We start from the raw sequence: 18941 nt of genomic DNA on the forward strand, positions 1-18941 counted from the left end.
TGGAGGATGTTGGTATAGAGACAAGTGGCTTCAATAGTGCCAAGCACGGTGTATGGTGGGCATAGGACAGGCACAGATTTCAAACGATCTAGAAAATGACTGGTGTCTTTAATACAGGAGAGAAATCTTTGTACTATAGGCTGCAGGTGTTGATCAGCAAACTTGACATTGAATCTTGCCTTAACAGTTCCAACCACAATCCCAACTTGATCTACCACAATCACCTCAAAATCATCCCTCACAAGTCTTCCATGAATTCCTAATATCCACCATTGCTTCAAAACCCTTTCTCAGGTCCCTATAACATGACCCTAACCTCTCCTCTGCAGAACTCCAGGCTCTTCACTCCCTAAAAAGTGACGACTCAACCAGTATCCACCAACAAGCCAAGGGATCTACTACTTTGTTTCTTGACCGACAAGAGTATGTAAGCAAGGATCTACTCTAGCTATCAAACATCTCTACATACAGCACCTGCCATCAAGACCCCATATCAGTGATGCAAGCTGACCTACAATCCCTCCTTACAACCTCAGGCCTCTCACAAGGACCAACACCTCATCCATAGAACTTCTTATTCCACCTCAACCACACACCCCCACCTTTTAAATTCTTCCTAAGATCCACAAAATGCATCACCAAGGCTGTTCCATATTTGCTGGCTTCAAAGCACACACCAAATGTAGATCTGAATTACTTGATCAACACCTGCAAAACACAGTACAAAGGCTTCCCTCCAATATGAAAGACAGAAATCATTTCCTGGATTGTCTGAAATGTGTGTCCATCCCACTCCCACCACATACCTCGCTTGTCACCATTGTTGCCATGTCCCTCTACGCCCCATTGTTGCCATGTCCCTCTATGCCAACATCCTCAATCTACATGGTCTGCCTGCTGCTGAACATTTCCTCAATGTCCACCTAATTCCAAACCTAATAAACCCTTCCTGCTCACTTTATTCAACTTTATTCTTACCAACAACTATTTCACCTTTGAGAGGCACACACACAAACAGACAAGGACACAGCTACAGGAACCAGGATAGCTCCTTCCCATGCCAATCCTTTCGTGGGTCACTTGGAGGGCACTTTTCTGGAATCCATACGCCTTCAGCTCCTGGTTTGGTTTCGGTACATCAATGACATTTTTTCCATGTGGACTCATGATGTTGACACATTAAAATTCTTGGAATCTCTAAATACATTCTTCCAATTAAATTTCTCATACTCCTAATCTGAATCTCATACCACTTTCCTTTAGTTGACCTTATCTGCAACAAGGGTCAGCTACAGAGTTCTGTTCACATTAAACCTACTAACAAACAACAACACTGTACTTACATTTTGACAGTTGTCATCCTTTACATGTGAAACATTCCCTCCCATACAGCCTTGGCATTTGAGGCAAATGTATTTGTTCAGATGCAAACTATTTACAGCAACATACTGCCATTCTCACATCAGCCTTCAATGGATGTAATTACCCCACCAGCCTAGTTGAAAAGCAGGTTTCCTGGGTCATCACATCCCATCCTCATACAGGTGAACCCCCCCCCTCCCCCCCCCCCCCCAAGCACACTTCTCGTCACTTAGTATTATCCACATCTTGAATGTGTTAATCAGCCACTTCGTCAAGAATATGACTTCCTAAAATTGTACCCCAATGTCTGACACTTTGCCCACCACACCTAGAATAGCCTTTTATCATTCTCCCAATCTCCGCAATATCAATATCATTGTCAGATCCTATGCTCCTTCTGCACCCATTTAACCTACTCTGCGTCTCCTACCCCTGTGACCACATCCCTGCTGTTAAGACTTGCCCTATGAATCCTCCTACCACCACCCATACCAGCCCAGTAACTGGTGCAACATATACTATCAAAGGGAGAGCCACCCATGAAATGACACGTGTCCTGTACCAGCCATTGTGTAAACATTGTTCAGCATTCTACATGGGTATGACTACCACCTACTCATCAATTAGGATGAGTGGGCATAGGCAGAGGTTGTATTCTGGTAACAGACAACATCCTGTTGCAGAGCATGCACTACAACATGATAATCATGACCTTGGTGCTTATTTCACCACACGTGCCATCTGGATTCTTCCCTCAGATACCAGTTCCTCAAAATTCCACAGGAGGTGACTGGTGTTACAACACGTCGTTGGTTCTCACCACCCACCTGGACTTAATTACATTCAGTTTTTTTTGTGTCGGTATTTCTTCTCCGTAAATATTCCTTTCTTCACTCCCTTTCAGTTTTCTGTACCTTATTTTCTGACCTATTTCCCCCCACCCCGACCTTTACCACATACAATACACTTAGCTTTCCAGTCTTATTAACTCTTGCAAAATGCTTTGTCAGTAATCTCTGTCTTGCCCTATCTTCCACTTTTAAGCTCCCAGATATCAAATCTCTTCTTCCTTTTCATCCCGTCTGGCAAGTCTCTCCTGATCCGGGGTTCAGGATGACTTTACTTAACCCTCATCATTTCCTTCACCTTGCCAATCCTTTTCCTTCACCATCTTTCCTTTCCATTCAAACTTTCTACCAAAAGGAGACGACACTGGTCACAGAAGCTTGCAAATTTCAATACCTTCACATCTGTTGTCCTGCCATCGTTTAGAGATTAGATTTTTTTTTATGTATCCAACTGTGTTATAGAACAAGTACATAACTGTATGGGTAGTGAACTGTAGGGATCAGTAACATTACCTGTGATTTAGGCCCTCCAGAGAAGGTAGGTTAGTTAGTTAGTTGTTGCTTTAGGGTGCAAAACAGCTGAGGTCATAAGTGCCCCTGTCATAATTTTACCAAATGAACTTTAAGTCGACAATATTCAGAGCCTAATCAAATGGAGCAAGGGGATGCCTAAAAACACTCACTTCCCCTCTGAGGAGGCTCCACCACAAGTTGAAAATTAAATTTCCTTCACCACATTATTACAATGAATAAAAATTAAAACAACAGCTCATACTGTATCTGCCAAAACGTCTGATAATTCAGATGGCAAAGATACATTAAAATGTATATGGTTATAAAATTGGCATTGGGTCAGAAAATGATGCACTGTTAAGGGTTGATTGCAGTAAACACACAGTTGTTTGGCTGATTAGGGGGAGTGAAACGAACAACAAGGTTGTCGATCCCATCAGATTAGGGAAGGACAGGGAAGGAAGTTGTCCATGTCCTTTCAAAGGAACCATTCTGGCACTTGCCTGAAGCAATTTAGGGAAATCGTGGAAAACCTAAATCAGGATGGCTGGACGCGGGTTTGAACTGTCGTCGTCCTGAATACAAAGCACATAGTGATGTGGAGTCTCCACTTAAATGATGGTGTCTGAAACGACAGTGTCCAATATGCAGCCTAGCTAAAAGTATCTCCTTGTGATGACAGGGTTGAGACGAAGCTGTCGAAACCATTGGGAAGTGTAATTTCCCAGAGTTTGTTCTCATACTGGTAAGACCAGTGTTCATGTCCATCATCTGAAGGAACAAAATACCTAAAAGGCCTAGGCAGTCTGACTGCAGCCTTGGCAGCAGCATTGGCTGCTTCATTCCCCAATACATAATTAAGAAGTACTGGGTGGCCAGTCAGAGGACGGAAAGCTCTGCAGAAAAAATAAAGCACTGTTCTAGATGGCATTATCTAAAATGTTTGTTGTCAATGACAAGGGCACACCTGATACCATGGTCGGTCTTAGAGCCATAAGTATAGACAAAGCTGCTGTCTCCAAGATGTGTCCAAAGTTTGAGAAACTTGCAGCGATAGGTCGAATTTAGAGTACTGTTCTTGGGAAGCAAACTGAGTCGGAGATGAACTTGGATCTCTGCACCAAGCCAAGGCACTGAAGGGCTCTCACCCGTTGGGAACGTGGCAGGAAATGTAAGTTTAAGCTTCCGAAGCAGTAAATGAAAGTGAACTCCAGGAGGCAAAAAAGAAGTTGCGCTTACCCTGTATTGGCAGTCAAGAGGGGAGTCAAAAAAGGGTGCATAGGATGGATGGTTGGGCACAGAGGACAACAAATGGCACACACATCTGCTGAGGAGAACATCATACCGGTATGACATTGGTAGTTTGGCATTGGTAGCATAGACAGTCATAATCGGACTAATGTAGATAGCTCCAGTGGCCACACAAATGCCTCAATGGTAGATAGTGTTGACATTGTGTAAAACAGTGTAGATGAGTAAACAAGACACCTATAGTCCATTTTTGATTGGACAAGGGATTGATATAAGTGAGGTAAACTTTCTGATCTGCTCCCCATGAAGTACTGTTCAACACACACAGGATATTTAGAGAGCAGGTACAGTGTGCTGCCAGATAAGATATGTAGGAGACCAAGAGTTTTCTATTGAGCATGAACCCCACGAATTTCTGGGTTTCAACAAATGGAAGAGCAAAATGACCAAGATGTAACCATCTGAATAAAAGTGTTCAGGAAAGCTGAATCCCCACGTACCTTGAAAACCCTGTCCTTCAAAATCTCCTGTATAAAATGAGGCAGGTGGCCTTGGAAGCCTGTCCTCCAGCAGGTATGTTAAGCCTTCAAATAAAGAAAAAAAAAAAATCACAGCTACATCTAGCATTTCCACAGAAAACCGTTCATAATACGGGTTGACAGGGTGACAAGATGATCACCTGGAGGGCAGTGCTTACGAAATCCGCATTTTGCATCTGTTAACAAATTCTGAAGCCCAAGCCACCATAACAGCCAAACATTGATCACACATTCCATCACCTTGAAGACAATGCTGAGGAGGGAAACTAGGTGGTAGTTGGATGGAAGATCTTTGTCTTTACAGGGCAAGGTTATGGCGATTACAGTGGCTTCATGCCATTGTCTGGGAGACGCACCGTCCATCCAGATGTGATTATATATACTAAAGATAAAGTGTTTGCTATCAAGAGAGAGGTGCTGCAACATCTGAATGTGAATATAGTCATGACCCGGAGTGGAAGATCGTTACAAAGCAAGAGGATGTTTGAGCTCCCTCATAGTTAAAAAGGTATTGTAGCAACCACAATTCTAAGGGAGAAAGATGTCACCCGAGCTGCCTCTCCTCGTTTCTGAGGCAGGAAGTCAGGATGGCATTGGGCGGAGCTCAAGATCTCTGAAAAGTATCAACCCAAGGCACTGGAAGTATCAATAGGGTCCATAATGACAGTTTGCTACAGTCAGGCCAGGAATTGGGAGATGTACCTTGTTTTGAAAAATCAGATGTAGGTTATCCAAGCAACAGAAGAGGAAGTAAAATGATTGAAAGAATTAGTAAGAAGACATTCAACTAGCTTTTTTGCTGTCTCTGATAATGTGACAACACTTAGCGCACATCTTTTTAGAATGAATACAGATCTCCTCCTTTGTGGAATAGCGTTCAAAGACACAGAGAAAACGTCCCCGTGTGCAGACTGCATTGCAGGATTCCTCAGTCCACCTGAGCACTAGGACATGTCTTGGTAGAGAAGAGGTTCGGGGGATGGAACATTCTATAGTAGTAAGGGTAACACTCATAATGTACTATACCTGATCGTCACTACTGTGGAAACGTTCATTGTAGGTTGTCAGTGCAGAGCCTCCAATCAGCTTTAGAAAGTAGCCAGTTGGTCTTGTGCACAGATGTGACATGAGTTAGCAGACGAATTATACATGGAAAACGGTCACTCGAATATGTGACCGAGACGACGGACCACTCTATGGTGGGCGAGCTGTGCATGCATTACAGAATGAGAGATCCAGGTTCAAGAAAGTGTGCGTAGAATCTGAAAGAAATGTGAGTTCACCAGTGCTGAGAGAAATGAGAGTAAGCTAGTTGAAAATACCCACCAGGAAAGAGCTTCTCAGACAGGTTCTCAGAGGGCCTCAAATGGGACGGTGGGTGTTGAAATCACCGAGTAGCTGAGTGTTATTCTGTAGTATGTCTGCCCTGGTGAGATCAGATGATGTATGCAGATACTACAAAGAGAAGGTGTAACTGAGGAGAGCAAGGTAGACAGCAACAGCCCATAGCTGGGTATTAAAAGAACTGTTTCAGCTACGGATGTCATCAAGAATGTGAGTCATGATGATGCCCATGTGAGCTGGAGTTCCTTCACCGGAAGGAAGGTCGAAATGTATTAGAGTGAAGTGTAAGAGGTCAAAGAGGACTTCAGAGTAATTTCATTTCTTGGAGGCATAAAACAACTGGGCACTATGGACACAACAGCAGCTGTACGTCTGGCCTGTGTGATCTGATGCAATGAATGCTCCATTGGAGAACAGCCATATTAGATGATGGGAGATATTTCTCTTATAAGGGGCAATTACTTTGGTGGCTGCTGAGTGCCAGATTTTGGCTGCGTACTACTACAGATGATGATATTGAAGCAATGTATGGTGAGATAAGAGAAGTTATTCAGGAAGTTAAGGGAAATGAAAGTTTGTGATTTGACAGGGGGGGGGGGGGGGGGGGGGGGCTGATAACAGGAAAAGGAAGAAGAAGAGAGGGAAAAACAGTAGGTGAATATGGACTGAGAGAAAGGAATGAAAGAGGAAGCCACCTGGTAGAATTTTGCACAGAGCATAATTTAATCATTGCTAACACCTGATTTAAGAATCATAAGAGAAGGTTGTATACGTAGAAGAGACCTGGAGACACCAGAAGGTTTCAGGATGATTATATAATGGTTAGACAGAGATTTAGGATCAGATTTTTAATTGTAAGACATTTCTATGAGTACATGTGGATTCTGAACACAATTTATTGGTTACCCACTGCAGATTAAAACTGAAGAAACTACAAAAAGATAGAAAATTAAGGAGATGGAATCTGGATAAGTTGAAAGACCCAGAGGTTGTTGAGAGTTTCAGAGGGGGCTTTAGACAACAGATAACTAGAACACAGGAAATGAATACAGTAGAAGATGAATGGGTAGCTTTAGGAGATAAAACAGTGCAGGCAGCAGAGGATCAAACAGATAAAAAGACAAGGCTTAATACAAGGGTGAGTCAAATGAAAACCTTAAATATTTTTTAAATATTATTTATTGTGCAGAAGTGGTACAAAGCTGTATCATTTTTCAACATAATCCTCCTCCCCCCGCCCAATGCAAGTCCTCCAGCACTTACTAAGTGCATAAATTCCTTTAGAAAAAAATTCTTTTGGTAGTCCGCGCAACCACTCTTCATCAGAATGGAACTTCTTTCCTCCTATTGCGTCTGAGTGGTTCAAACACGTGGAAATCACTTGGGGGCAAGGTCTGGTGAGTATGGTGGATGAGGAAGACCTCAAAATGCAGGTCTGTTATTGTTTCAACTGTTGTACGGGCAGCGTGGGGCCTTGCATTGTCATGTTGCAAGAGGACACCTGCTGATAGTAAACCACGTCACTTTGATTTGATTGCAGGCCGCAGATCATTTTTTAGGAGATCTGTGTATGATACAACGGTAACAGTGATCCCTCTAGGCATGTAATGATCCAAAATGACGCCTTTTTCATCCAAAATGAGAGTCAGCATAACCCTCCCTGCTGATGGTTCTGTTCAAAACTTCTTTGACTTTGGTAATGAGGAATGGCGCCATTCCCTGCTCACTCTCTTCATTTCTGGTTGGTGGAAATGAACCCAGGTTTCGTCCCCAGTAGCGGTTCTTGCAAGGAAGCCATCACCTTCTCGTTCAAAGTGCCGAAGAAGTTCTTCACAAGCATCAACACGTCGTTTTCTCATTTCAGGAGTCAGCTGCCGTGGCACCCATCTTGCAGACACTTTGTGAAACTGGAGCACATCATGCATAATGTGGTGTTCTGACCCATGACTAATCTGTAAACATGCTGCAGTGTCATTCAGTGTCACTCGGCGGTTTTCCTTCACTATGGCTTCAACTGCTGCAATGTTCTGTGGAGTCAACTCGTTGTGCCTGACCTGGACAAGGAGCATCTTCCACTAAAGTCACACCATTTGCAAACTTCCTACTTCATTCGTTGACTTGCTGCTGTGACAAACGAGCATCACCACACTGAACCTTCATTCGTCAATGAATTTCAATACGTTTCACATCTTCACCATGCAAAAACCGGATAACAGAACACCTTTCTTCCCTGGTGAAAGACACAAGTGGGGCAGTCATCTTTATACTGATACTGAGATGGTGTGTGTGCGTCCGCACTCTGCTGCCACCTACACGGCATATTGCATGCTGTTTGTAGCACGCTTACCAACTTACAGGATAATGGTGCGAAATTTTGATTTGTTATTACAAATTCAATGTTTTCATTTGACTCACCCTCGTAGACACCCTTGGATGATGCAGAAGATATCGAATTTAACTGATGAAAGCAGAAAATTTAAAAATACAGCAAATGAAGCAGGCAAAAGAGAATAAAAACATTTACAAAATGAGATTAACAGGAAGTGCAAAATGGCTAAGCAGGAACAGGTAGAAGACAAATGTAAAGATTTAGCAGCATATTTCACTAGGGGAAAGAGTTGCTGCCTACAGCAAAATTAAAGAGGCCTTTGGGAAAAAGGAAGGCAACTGTATGAATATCAAAAGCTCAGATGGAAGACCAATCTTAAGTGAACAAGGGAAAGCTGAACAGTGGAAGGAGTATCTAGAGGGTCTATACACGGGAGATTAACTTGATGACATTATTGTTGAAAGGGAAGTGAATGTTGATGAAGGTGAGATGGGATGTATGATACTGCAAAAAGAATTTGACAGAGCACTGAAAGACATAAGTCAAACCAAGGTCCCATGGGTAAATAGTATGCTATCAGAATTATGGATAGCCTTGGGACAGCCAGTCATAACAAAACTCTTCCACCTGGTGTGTAAGATGTACGAGACAGGCTAAAAGGCTAAATACCCTCATACTTCAAGAAGAATGTAGTAATTCCAATAAATAAATAAAAAGAAGAAACCATTGCTGGCAGGTGTGAAAATTACTGAACTATCAGTTTAATAAGTCTTGGTTACAAAATATTATTTTGAACAGAAGAATGGAAAAACTAGTAAAAGGAGACGTTGGGGAAGATCTCTTTGGATTCTGGAGAAATGTCGGAACATGTGAGGCAATTCTGTCCCTAAGATTTACCTTAGAAGAGAGGTTAAGGAGAGACAAACCAACGTTTCTAGCATCTGCAGACTCAGAGTTTTTGACAATGTCAATTGGAATACTGTCTTTGAGATGCTGAACAGAGCAGGTGTAAAATACAAAGAGCAAAGGGCTTTTTATAACTTGTGCAGAAACCAGATGACAGTTAAGGAGTCTAGGGGCATGAAAGGGAAGCAGTGGTTGAGAAGGGAGTGAGATAGGGTTGAAACCTATCACCAATGTTATTCAATCTATACATTGAGCAAGCAGTGAAAGAAAACAAAGAAAAATCTGAAGTAGGAATTAATGTTCACAGAAAAGAAATCAAAACTTTGAGGTGTAGAAAAATTTCTGCTCCTAGTCACAATAAAAGACTATTTATTTGTCACATGACCGGTTTCGGGCTTGTGCCCATCGTCAGGTGTTTATACATTCACCTACATGTTTATATTGCTGCATATCACTGTATAAATACAAAAAATTATTTGCTGGTGACCAAACAGATACAAGTGGAATGATTGAAAGTGGCAAGGCAGCATTTGTCAAAAATACATCCGTATTTACATGAAGGTGAAGAATCATTATTTAGGGTGTATATGGGGACAAGGAAAAAAAAACTCCCGGATTATTCCCGGATATCCCGTTTAAAAAATATGCTATTTCCCCAGGCGAAAATACACTTTTTCCATATTAAGTGACAGAAGATTTTCCGTAGAGTTTCCCTCGGAACTGTAAAACTTATCAATTCTTTGAATGGTTAATGTTTTATACACTCGCTTAGAACTTCCCGGAAAAGAAAAGTAAAGACGGGGGAGAGAAGTTCTAGAAAGACTTTTAATGAAAAAAAATGAGAGAAGTTTCGGAAAGACCTTTTGATTTGCAACAACATACATGCTGCACACTTTCGTATTACAAAACTAGAAATTCGAATTGTGCCAAACACAGCGCGTTAATTTCCGGAGCGTTGAAATCGAGCTTAAAACGTCCTTTTGTAAGCCAATCATATCTCATGCCATGTGATCTTGCCAGCTGATGACAGCAGATATTCAGAGCAACGTGTTATTGTCAGTCAACAGCAAGATCACTGGTTACGTAGCATGAACACACAAAGAGGAAAAGTTAACAGTTTACATTAATATACACAGTAAAACTACAAGAAAAGCTAAACTTTCACATATAATATTGGTTTATAAGATTAACAAGCTACAACAGAAGCTAAGCTTTCACATGTAATATCGATCTTTTTTGCATGTGTTATACTTTAAGATACACTAAACAAATGTGCCAGTAAATTGAAAATTATGACATAAATGTCTGGGCTCAAAATTCTTCTAAGTGGATGGTCCTTAAAGTGTTCAGTTTTAAACACTCTGTGATTTAGAAATTCATCTCACTTGCTCACACATAACATAATTCATCTTGCGTAAAAAGAAATTTACTTTCAAAGTAACACTTTTCGAACCACCTTTCGCAATACTATCCGGAGACCGTTAGAAATAGGTTCGATTTACCAGTTGCCAGACAGCGCCAGAAAAAGAGGCATTGTTGTGCATACGTAGCTGCAGTGGTGTAGGAAGCCCGCATGTTTGCATGTATAAAGCACTAAGAGAGCTTACATTACACCATAAAAGAAACAGGGCATCAGAGGATACTCCCAAGAGCATCGGAATTTCGTAAACCATACTAAAATGTATAGTTCGCCTTGAAGTGCACATTGTTTTTTTCCAGATTCACAATGAAATAGGTCCCGTCTGATATTAAGCTTTTCAGTGTGGTTTTTGGGACGTAAATTTTCTTGGAGTACCAGTACTCTACGTTCTCATTTTTGGTTCATTATTATAACATAATGCCATACATGGCAGAAGATGATAATGTGCACTTGAAATTCAGCCAATACTGTGGAATGAAACACTGTTTCAAATAAAATGATTGCCTCAGCGGAAAGATTAATAAACCCAAATTTCTTTAGCAAACTTGCAAAAATAACTTCATTGTTCTGAAAGACGATTAATGCTTGACTGCTAATAACTTGGAAATAAAATAAAATCAGAAAACTGAAACTAATAACATATTTATGCCCTCTGTAATTATGTGAATGTATTTTGATTCACTTGATAGCTCCTGGAAACAGAAATCTGTTTTGTTTTCATTTGACATGGAAGCTGTAAACGAAGAGGAGCAACGAAATCACTACACGCAAACACGTGTCATGTGGAGACTAGTGCAGCCCCCACTACAACTCTGCGCATGCACGAATTTGGCAGCTAGGGCGCGAGTGAGAAAAAGTTTTCGCGTTTGCATCTGGCTGCTTGCTGCTATTGCCGATACAGCTAACAGCCACACTTCAAGTAGCAGAAAGCGGGAGTAGGTACTGCTCATATGCGAGTCAACTGCGCATGCGCATCAGCCTGGTGGCAAGTGGTCAAACGAACTTAATGTGAACAGTTGTGACGTAATGCTCATAGCAAGCAGTTTATTGTTATGAAGAATTACACAGTCTTCTCTCTAGGGCCTTTGACATATTTTTGCTATTTGCAGACGCTTGTGTATGCTCGGTGTTTTGTTGTTGTAAACTGCGCGTTTCCTTTGCCACTAAAGTTTTATTTTTTCCCTCTTGTTTATATTTTATTCTGCAGTATCATTCTTCAGTAGCAGGATACAGTAATATTCTTTGCCAGAGAATCAATTCATACCAGTCAAAATTACAAAAATTTAACTGAAAGCTAAAGCAATGAAAAATTCTTGAGTTTTTCCCGGTTTTCTCCCAGATGAAAAAATTCCCAGGTTTTTCCCGGATTTCCCGGGTCATATACACCCTGTTATTACAATTACGCTGTGGTGACAGTTTTTCTACTTAGTTGAACACTTGTTATCATTTTCACATCCATATTTCAGTTTTATAAAGTTTAGCTGCATATTTCACAATTACGACGTGCACTCGTGAAATACACTGTGTTTACATACAAACACGTAGGCTAAGGCCAAAGGACTTAGATGTAGGGGGTATAAAGATGTTGCTCATACAGAAACATGTAGGTTATTGCCAAAGAACTTTGCCATAGGAAGTGCAAGGATGTTCCACATATAGAAACTTAAAAAGCTATTATAAACTGCAAAATGTTTTTGATCCAAATTATGAAATTTTTTGGTCCACATTTTTGTTGGAGAACTTAGATCTATGAAGTACAATGATGTTATACACATGAAATTTTGAAAGCTATTACAAATTACGAAAATGATAGTTAAAGCTTGTGTTTACAATATGACTTACAATTATGATAATGACACTTGAACTGTTGTATGACTGCTACATCGGATTTCCATAGCATATTACTTTGTTATTATATTCGAGGATAATGAGTTTTTGTTTTTGAATATTTCATGAAATATGTGGTGATAAGATTTGTTTGCAAGCGCCACTTGTTTGTTGAGAATAAGGTGTGGCGAGTTAGAGCTGTGGATGTAAATTTCTAGCTCTGCGAGCAGATTCATTTTCTTTCCTCCAACTGTTCATGTGTCATTATCGTAATTTGTAAAAGTCATATTGTAAACACAAGCTTTAACTTTAATTTTTGTAAATCGTAATAGCTTCCAAAATTGCATGTGTATAACATCATTGTACTTCCTAGATCTAAGTTCTCTGACAAAAATGTGGATCAAAAAATTTCATAATATTCACTTTACCTTCTTAAAAGATAATTTTATGCCAAAGACAGATTAAGGCATAGTTGCAAATACTAGCAGACAAATATAAAATGACAGCTTAGAAAATACAGATGGCATCAATCACAATGTGTTTAGACAGTTTCATCAAAACATTAGAAGCTTGTAAAACAATAAAAGATGGATTTCTATGCACGTATGCATGTGTTACACATAACAAAACATCGACAGCAAGTCACAGAAATTGAGAAGATACCACCTAGAGGCATACAAGTTAGTGTCACATAACTCTAAACACAATATAAGGTGGTGGTGGTTAGTGTTTAACGTCCCGTCGACAACGAGATCATTAGAGACGGAGCGCAAGCTCGGGTTAGGGAAGGATGTGGAAGGATGGGGAAGGAAATCGGCCGTGCCCTTTCAAAGGAACCATCCCGGCATGTGCCTGAAACGATTTAGGGAAATCACGGAAAACCTAAATCAGGATGGCCGGAGACGGGATTGAACCGTCGTCGTCCTGAATGCGAGTCCAGTGTGCTAACCACTGCGCCACCTCGCTCGGTCACAATATAAGGAAAAGAGGAGAGGATATATATACACATAAAGTGGAATGAATTCCCAAACCTTAGAGCTCAGTGAGTACACTGCTGAACATCTTACTGCATCAGTAATAGACTTCTAAGCATAGAAATCACCTCTTGTCCTCATAACCTATAGGGTCTGGATGACCTTCCCTTCCTTCCTGACCTTCCCCAACCAATCATTTCTTTCTTTCTGTGGAAAGAAAATTGAAACTCCTAAAGCTGGGGTCGGGGTCGTACCGGCGGGGGTGTTTGTGGGGGCAAGAGGGGGGCGAGAGGGGGGCAAGAGGGGGGCGAGAGGGGGGCGAGAGGGGGGCGAGAGGGGGGCGAGAGGGGGGCGAGAGGGGGGCGAGAGGGGGGCGAGAGGGGGGAGAGACGGGGGGAGAGACGGGGGAGAGACGGGGGGAGAGACGGGGGGAGAGACGGGGGGAGAGACGGGGGGAGAGACGGGGGGAGAGACGGGGGCAGAGGGGGCAGAGGGGCGAGGGGGGGCGAGGGGGGGCGAGGGGGGGGGCGAGGGGGGCGAGGGGGGGGGGGCGAGGGGGGGCGAGGGGGGGCGAGGGGGGGCGAGGGGGGCGAGGGGGGCGAGGGGGGCGAGGGGGGGCGAGGGGGGGCGAGGGGGGGCGAGGGGGGGCGAGGGGGGGCGAGGGGGGGCGAGGGGGGCGAGGGGGGGGAGAGGGGGCGAGGGGGGGGGGCGAGGGGGGGGAGAGGGGGGGCGAGGGGGGGGAGAGGGGGCAGAGGGGGGGAGAGGGGGCAGAGGGGGGGAGAGGGGGGAGAGGGGGGGAGAGGGGGGAGAGGGGGGGAGAGAGGGGAGAGAGGGGGGAGAGGGGGGGGAGAGGGGGAGAGGGGGCAGAGGGGGCAGAGGGGGCAGAGGGGGCAGAGGGGGGAGAGGGGGCAGAGGGGGCAGAGGGGGCAGAGGGGGGAGAGGGGGGAGAGGGGGGAGAGGGGGGAGAGGGGGGAGAGGGGGGAGAGGGGGGAGAGGGGGGAGAGGGGGGAGAGGGGGGAGAGGGGGGAGAGGGGGGAGAGGGGGGAGAGGGGGGAGAGGGGGGAGAGGGGGGAGAGGGGGGAGAGGGGGGAGAGGGGGGAGAGGGGGGAGAGGGGGGAGAGGGGGGAGAGGGGGGAGAGGGGGGAGAGGGGGGAGAGGGGGGAGAGGGGGGAGAGGGGGGAGAGGGGGGAGAGGGGGGAGAGGGGGGAGAGGGGGGAGAGGGGGGAGAGGGGGGAGAGGGGGGAGAGGGGGGAGAGGGGGGAGAGGGGGGAGAGGGGGGAGAGGGGGGAGAGGAGACAAATAGCATGAGTTGTGAACCACTCACTGAACCCTAGCATGTTTTGCTGAGCAACAGGTTCTGCCACTGAGTAGCCAAACTCTGTTCTTGGGCACAGTCTGCAGCGAACAATTTGTTTAATCAGAATGACAGGCTGTGCCCCAGGTTTCCTAGTGTGTGCTCACTGTGTGTGTACTGCCGGTCTGGTGGTCACAACCAAAGTGGTAAAACAGGAATCCTCTCTTCAATCCAAGTCCTTTGTAAGTTCAAAAGCCATAGCGATTTTAAGAATTTTCACCAGGGAAGGATCTGCATGGCATATAGCTTGTGCACACATTTTACTATCCCCTGCAAATTGATGAAGAGAACTTTTAATCAGAGACTACACATACAATCTAATCCTGATACGATTCTGACTACAACTTCCACCAACAATAGAATACCACCCTAGCACATGCCACCCGAGACTGGCTATGCAGTGCTCTGACAACTAAGTGCAAATATCAGGAAATGGAAACGACAATGTATGGGTAATTACTGTAGAACTATGCATTGAATGTGTTGCCCCACTAGCTGCCTATCCAACTGATGCTGTTCCTATTGATGTATCTGCCACTGCTGCAGTAATTCTGGGTCCACGATGTCAGAGTGATCTAAGCACAGCAGGTCCAAAAATACTAATTACCACTGTTGAGGGTTACACTAACACTCATTATTTCACATTCCATGGGTAGACGAATAGTGAACAAGAAGTACTTAATCCCACTGTCCAAAAGTAGTCCAGTCCAAAGCGGTAGTTGCCATCACTTGGTGGCTGATATAATATGCGGATCATATGGAGCACAACAAGAACTGCTGTTCCTAGCAGAGTGGCTCCTTACATCAGGCAGGTTGGCCACATGATCCCAACAGATGACACTGATTTGCTTTGGAGCATGGCTTGTTTCTGGCATTTGTCTTATGGTGGCCACTTGTGGCTTGCAGTGCCATCAGCTGTGCAGGTAGCAAGTACAGATTGATTCTGAACAGTTGTGATAACTCTAACTCGCTGTTCGAGTCAGTTACATTAAAGATTACTGAGAAATTTATAGAAGTGGAACATGAAGCTGACAGCAGAATGATTCTACTGCTTCTAACACACATTTCACATATGGAGCATGAAAATAAATTGAGAAATTAGGGCATGTCTGAAAACACACAAAAAGTTGCTTTTCCCTTGCCATATCTGCAAGTGGAACATGAAAGGAAATGACTAGTAGTGGTACAGGATACTCTCCGTAACACATCATACAGTGGCTTGAGGAGTATCTATCTAAATACAGATGTAGTGATAGTGGAAATAAAGGAATACATGTGGAACAGGCTGGAGCACCAAATGATGGGTGGGAAGGGTTCAACAACATTAATGTACCAAGCACTCTTCAGAGGTAAGTAAAAAACAAAAATGAAGCATATGTTACACACACACACACACACACACACACACACACACACACACACACACACACACAGATGATGTGACTTACCAAACGAAAGTGCTGGCAGGTTGATAGACACACAAACAAACACAAACATACACACAAAATTTTGTGTTTATGTTTGTGTTTGTTTGTGTTTTTGTGTGTCTATCAACATGCCAGCGCTTTCGTTTTGTAAAAGCTTTCACAGGGTAATGACACAGTTATCAATTTGAATCTATGTTACAAATATAACTCACTTTTGCTGAGGGACACAAATTACACTAGCTACTGAACACATGAACAAATATTCCAGTTGGGATTAAAATTTAATATGAAGTTACTAATATTATCAGAGACTACATGTAAACAGTAAAGCAATTGTCTGTATACACTTTTGGAAACTGACCTCACAATCAAGTAATGTTTTCCTGTTCCACATAAGAACATCCAGCACAAAATATTTACGTTGCTCCCTGCACCACACACAGTCCAACATTGTGCCTGCTGGTAACACAGATTGGAACGATGCAGTCGGTAAGCCCCTCTTGTCATAGGCTCTTGTCCCTCGCTAATAAAAACAATGAGAACAGACACTAGTGAAAAAAAATTAGTCTAATAACATTACCATGCCCACAATTCTTCACAGTACTTGGAATGTTTGATATGAAACAGCTAATAGTCATGCCCATAATAAATGAGAACTGTTCACAATCATTTGTAACAGGTAATTACCAGTGCTGACATTTTCAACTGGAAAATAAATTCAATTAAAATTCATATCTGTGGGTTGTACACGAGTTTTTGATGAGATTTAACGTTAATGTCATGCCCCTATGAAGGATATCATATAACTTGCTCCAAAGTCGTATGAACTATACTGGAATGTAAAATTTACTTTTAATGTCAACAACATAATAGAATCACTTTCCTTGACCTGCACATCACATATATTAATAAGAAACATACTCAGTATTCATTGTAAATCTATGGCTATTATCCTCATTACAAGTAAAAATTTGTATCGCCTCCTTCCAGGGTTTTCTGAGTATAATTGTTAACCTATTTCTAGACATGGATGGATGCTATGGTGAACAGAATACTTACATTGCTTAGGAACATTAATTAAATATGCAGAGAAATGTTACATTATGGACAGTAGCCTTTAATAAAATTTTTAACTATTTGAAAATTGAAGAAATACTTACACAAAACCTGAATCCATAAACTGTAACTCATCAAGACAATAATACGTGCACTTGAAGGCAGAGTTGTCCTCAACCTGAAGTTTGTTTTGAACATCAGAGTGGTTTACTAAGCATGATCTTATACTAGAAGTTATGCCCTTACCTTTCTCCAAACTTAGAACTGACTTACCCATTGTACAAGAATGCCAAAGGATGCAAATAAACAAGTTCTTTTTATGATAGAGAATCTTACAAACTCAGATAGGAAGACACATAAACGAACAGACCAATGGATAGGTAGATAGACAGATGGACGCACAGACATATCATGGAAAGGATAGATTGCTACTTACTTTAAAGATGACATACTGAGCTGCAGATAAGGACAATGAAAACACTGTCACACATTGATCTTTCAGCCAAATCTTCCTTCAGAAATGGGAACACACACACACACGCGAGCGCGCGCGCGCGCGCGCTCACGCACACACACACACACACACACACACACACACACACACACACACACACACACACACACACACACACACATTCACTCAGCAAGCACAGCTCATACATGATCGCTATCTTCGGCAGCTTGGTAATGTAACTGTGTCATGTTGAATGGGAACAGCAGTCCATGGCAAGAAAGCAGGAGGGAGGGATAGCAATAGCAGTGTAAGGGAGGTGGGGGGGGGGGGGGGGGGGGTCGTGGAGGAGAGAGAACTCAATACTGCCTGGCAGGAAGTGCAGGGACTGGATGGTGGCAGGGGTAGGAGGCTGTGGAGGACGGAGAGAGGGCTAAGAGTGAGGAAACTTGGCAGATAAATCCTCCTTTCAAGCACATTTAATTCAAGAAAGAGAAAAAAATTGATGGAGGAGGAGGAGGAGGAGGAGGAGGAGGGGGGGGGAGGGGCGGCGGACATGAATGAGTGCATTCCCCACACATGAATGTGTTAATGATTAGTTTATGTATTCTTACCATTTAATTGTATTCCCATCAGTTTACCGACATATTTCTGTCTCATACACACATGAACTCCAAGAGCCATGATGTATAGTGGCATACAGGATATATGATTTCTTCCTTTTCCTATTCCTCAAATGGGAAATGCTCAGTTAAGAATTATTGGTTGAACATCAATCATATCCAAATTTCTAAGTTTGCCACAGAATGACTCTCTGAAAACCAACAAGGCACACTGATACTTTATTATCCTTATTTACGAAGGCTGATTATTTTCTATCCTGCTGTGCTGCAAAATGTGACTCCTGATGTATCTCCAAAGATATTTATTGATAAATACAGCAGCATAGTGCAGCCTGAGTGAACCCATTGAGAGTTACATAATTCTGACTTATCCCCTTAGCCAGGCCCTTGCTAAATGAATTCAAGGCAGGGGAACCAGACACAGAATAGGTTGCATAGAAGTCCTATAACCAACTTCCACCACTGCTACTATTATAACAATTAGCTGTAACTATTTACTTCGCAGCAACAAATCAACAAGAATTACACAGAATGTAAAATAAATCAATGAGTCAGAAACCAACACATGCACTGTTATTTAGAAATTAAACATTCCACACAGAGGTGTATAGGTTGGTTGGTTGGTTGTTTGAGGTTAAAGGGACCAAACAGCAAGGTCATCAGTCCCTTGTTTCAAATAGACTCCATTCTGCTAACGGGACATCTCAGTATAGTCAG

General features: G+C 42.9%; 1 protein-coding gene across 1 annotated transcript in view; it reads right to left on the reverse strand.

Annotated features, from left to right (window-relative positions):
• Positions 1-18941, reverse strand: part of LOC124616135 (snurportin-1) — a 114598-nt gene that overhangs the window by 54737 nt on the left and 40920 nt on the right. The window contains exon 4 of the mRNA XM_047144409.1: positions 16456-16617. Within this exon, the coding sequence (XP_047000365.1) occupies positions 16456-16617 (162 nt within the window). The remainder of the gene's footprint in view (positions 1-16455; positions 16618-18941) is intronic.

This window comes from Schistocerca americana, chromosome 5, assembly GCF_021461395.2.
Source record: "Schistocerca americana isolate TAMUIC-IGC-003095 chromosome 5, iqSchAmer2.1, whole genome shotgun sequence".
Taxonomy (NCBI): domain Eukaryota; kingdom Metazoa; phylum Arthropoda; class Insecta; order Orthoptera; family Acrididae; genus Schistocerca; species Schistocerca americana.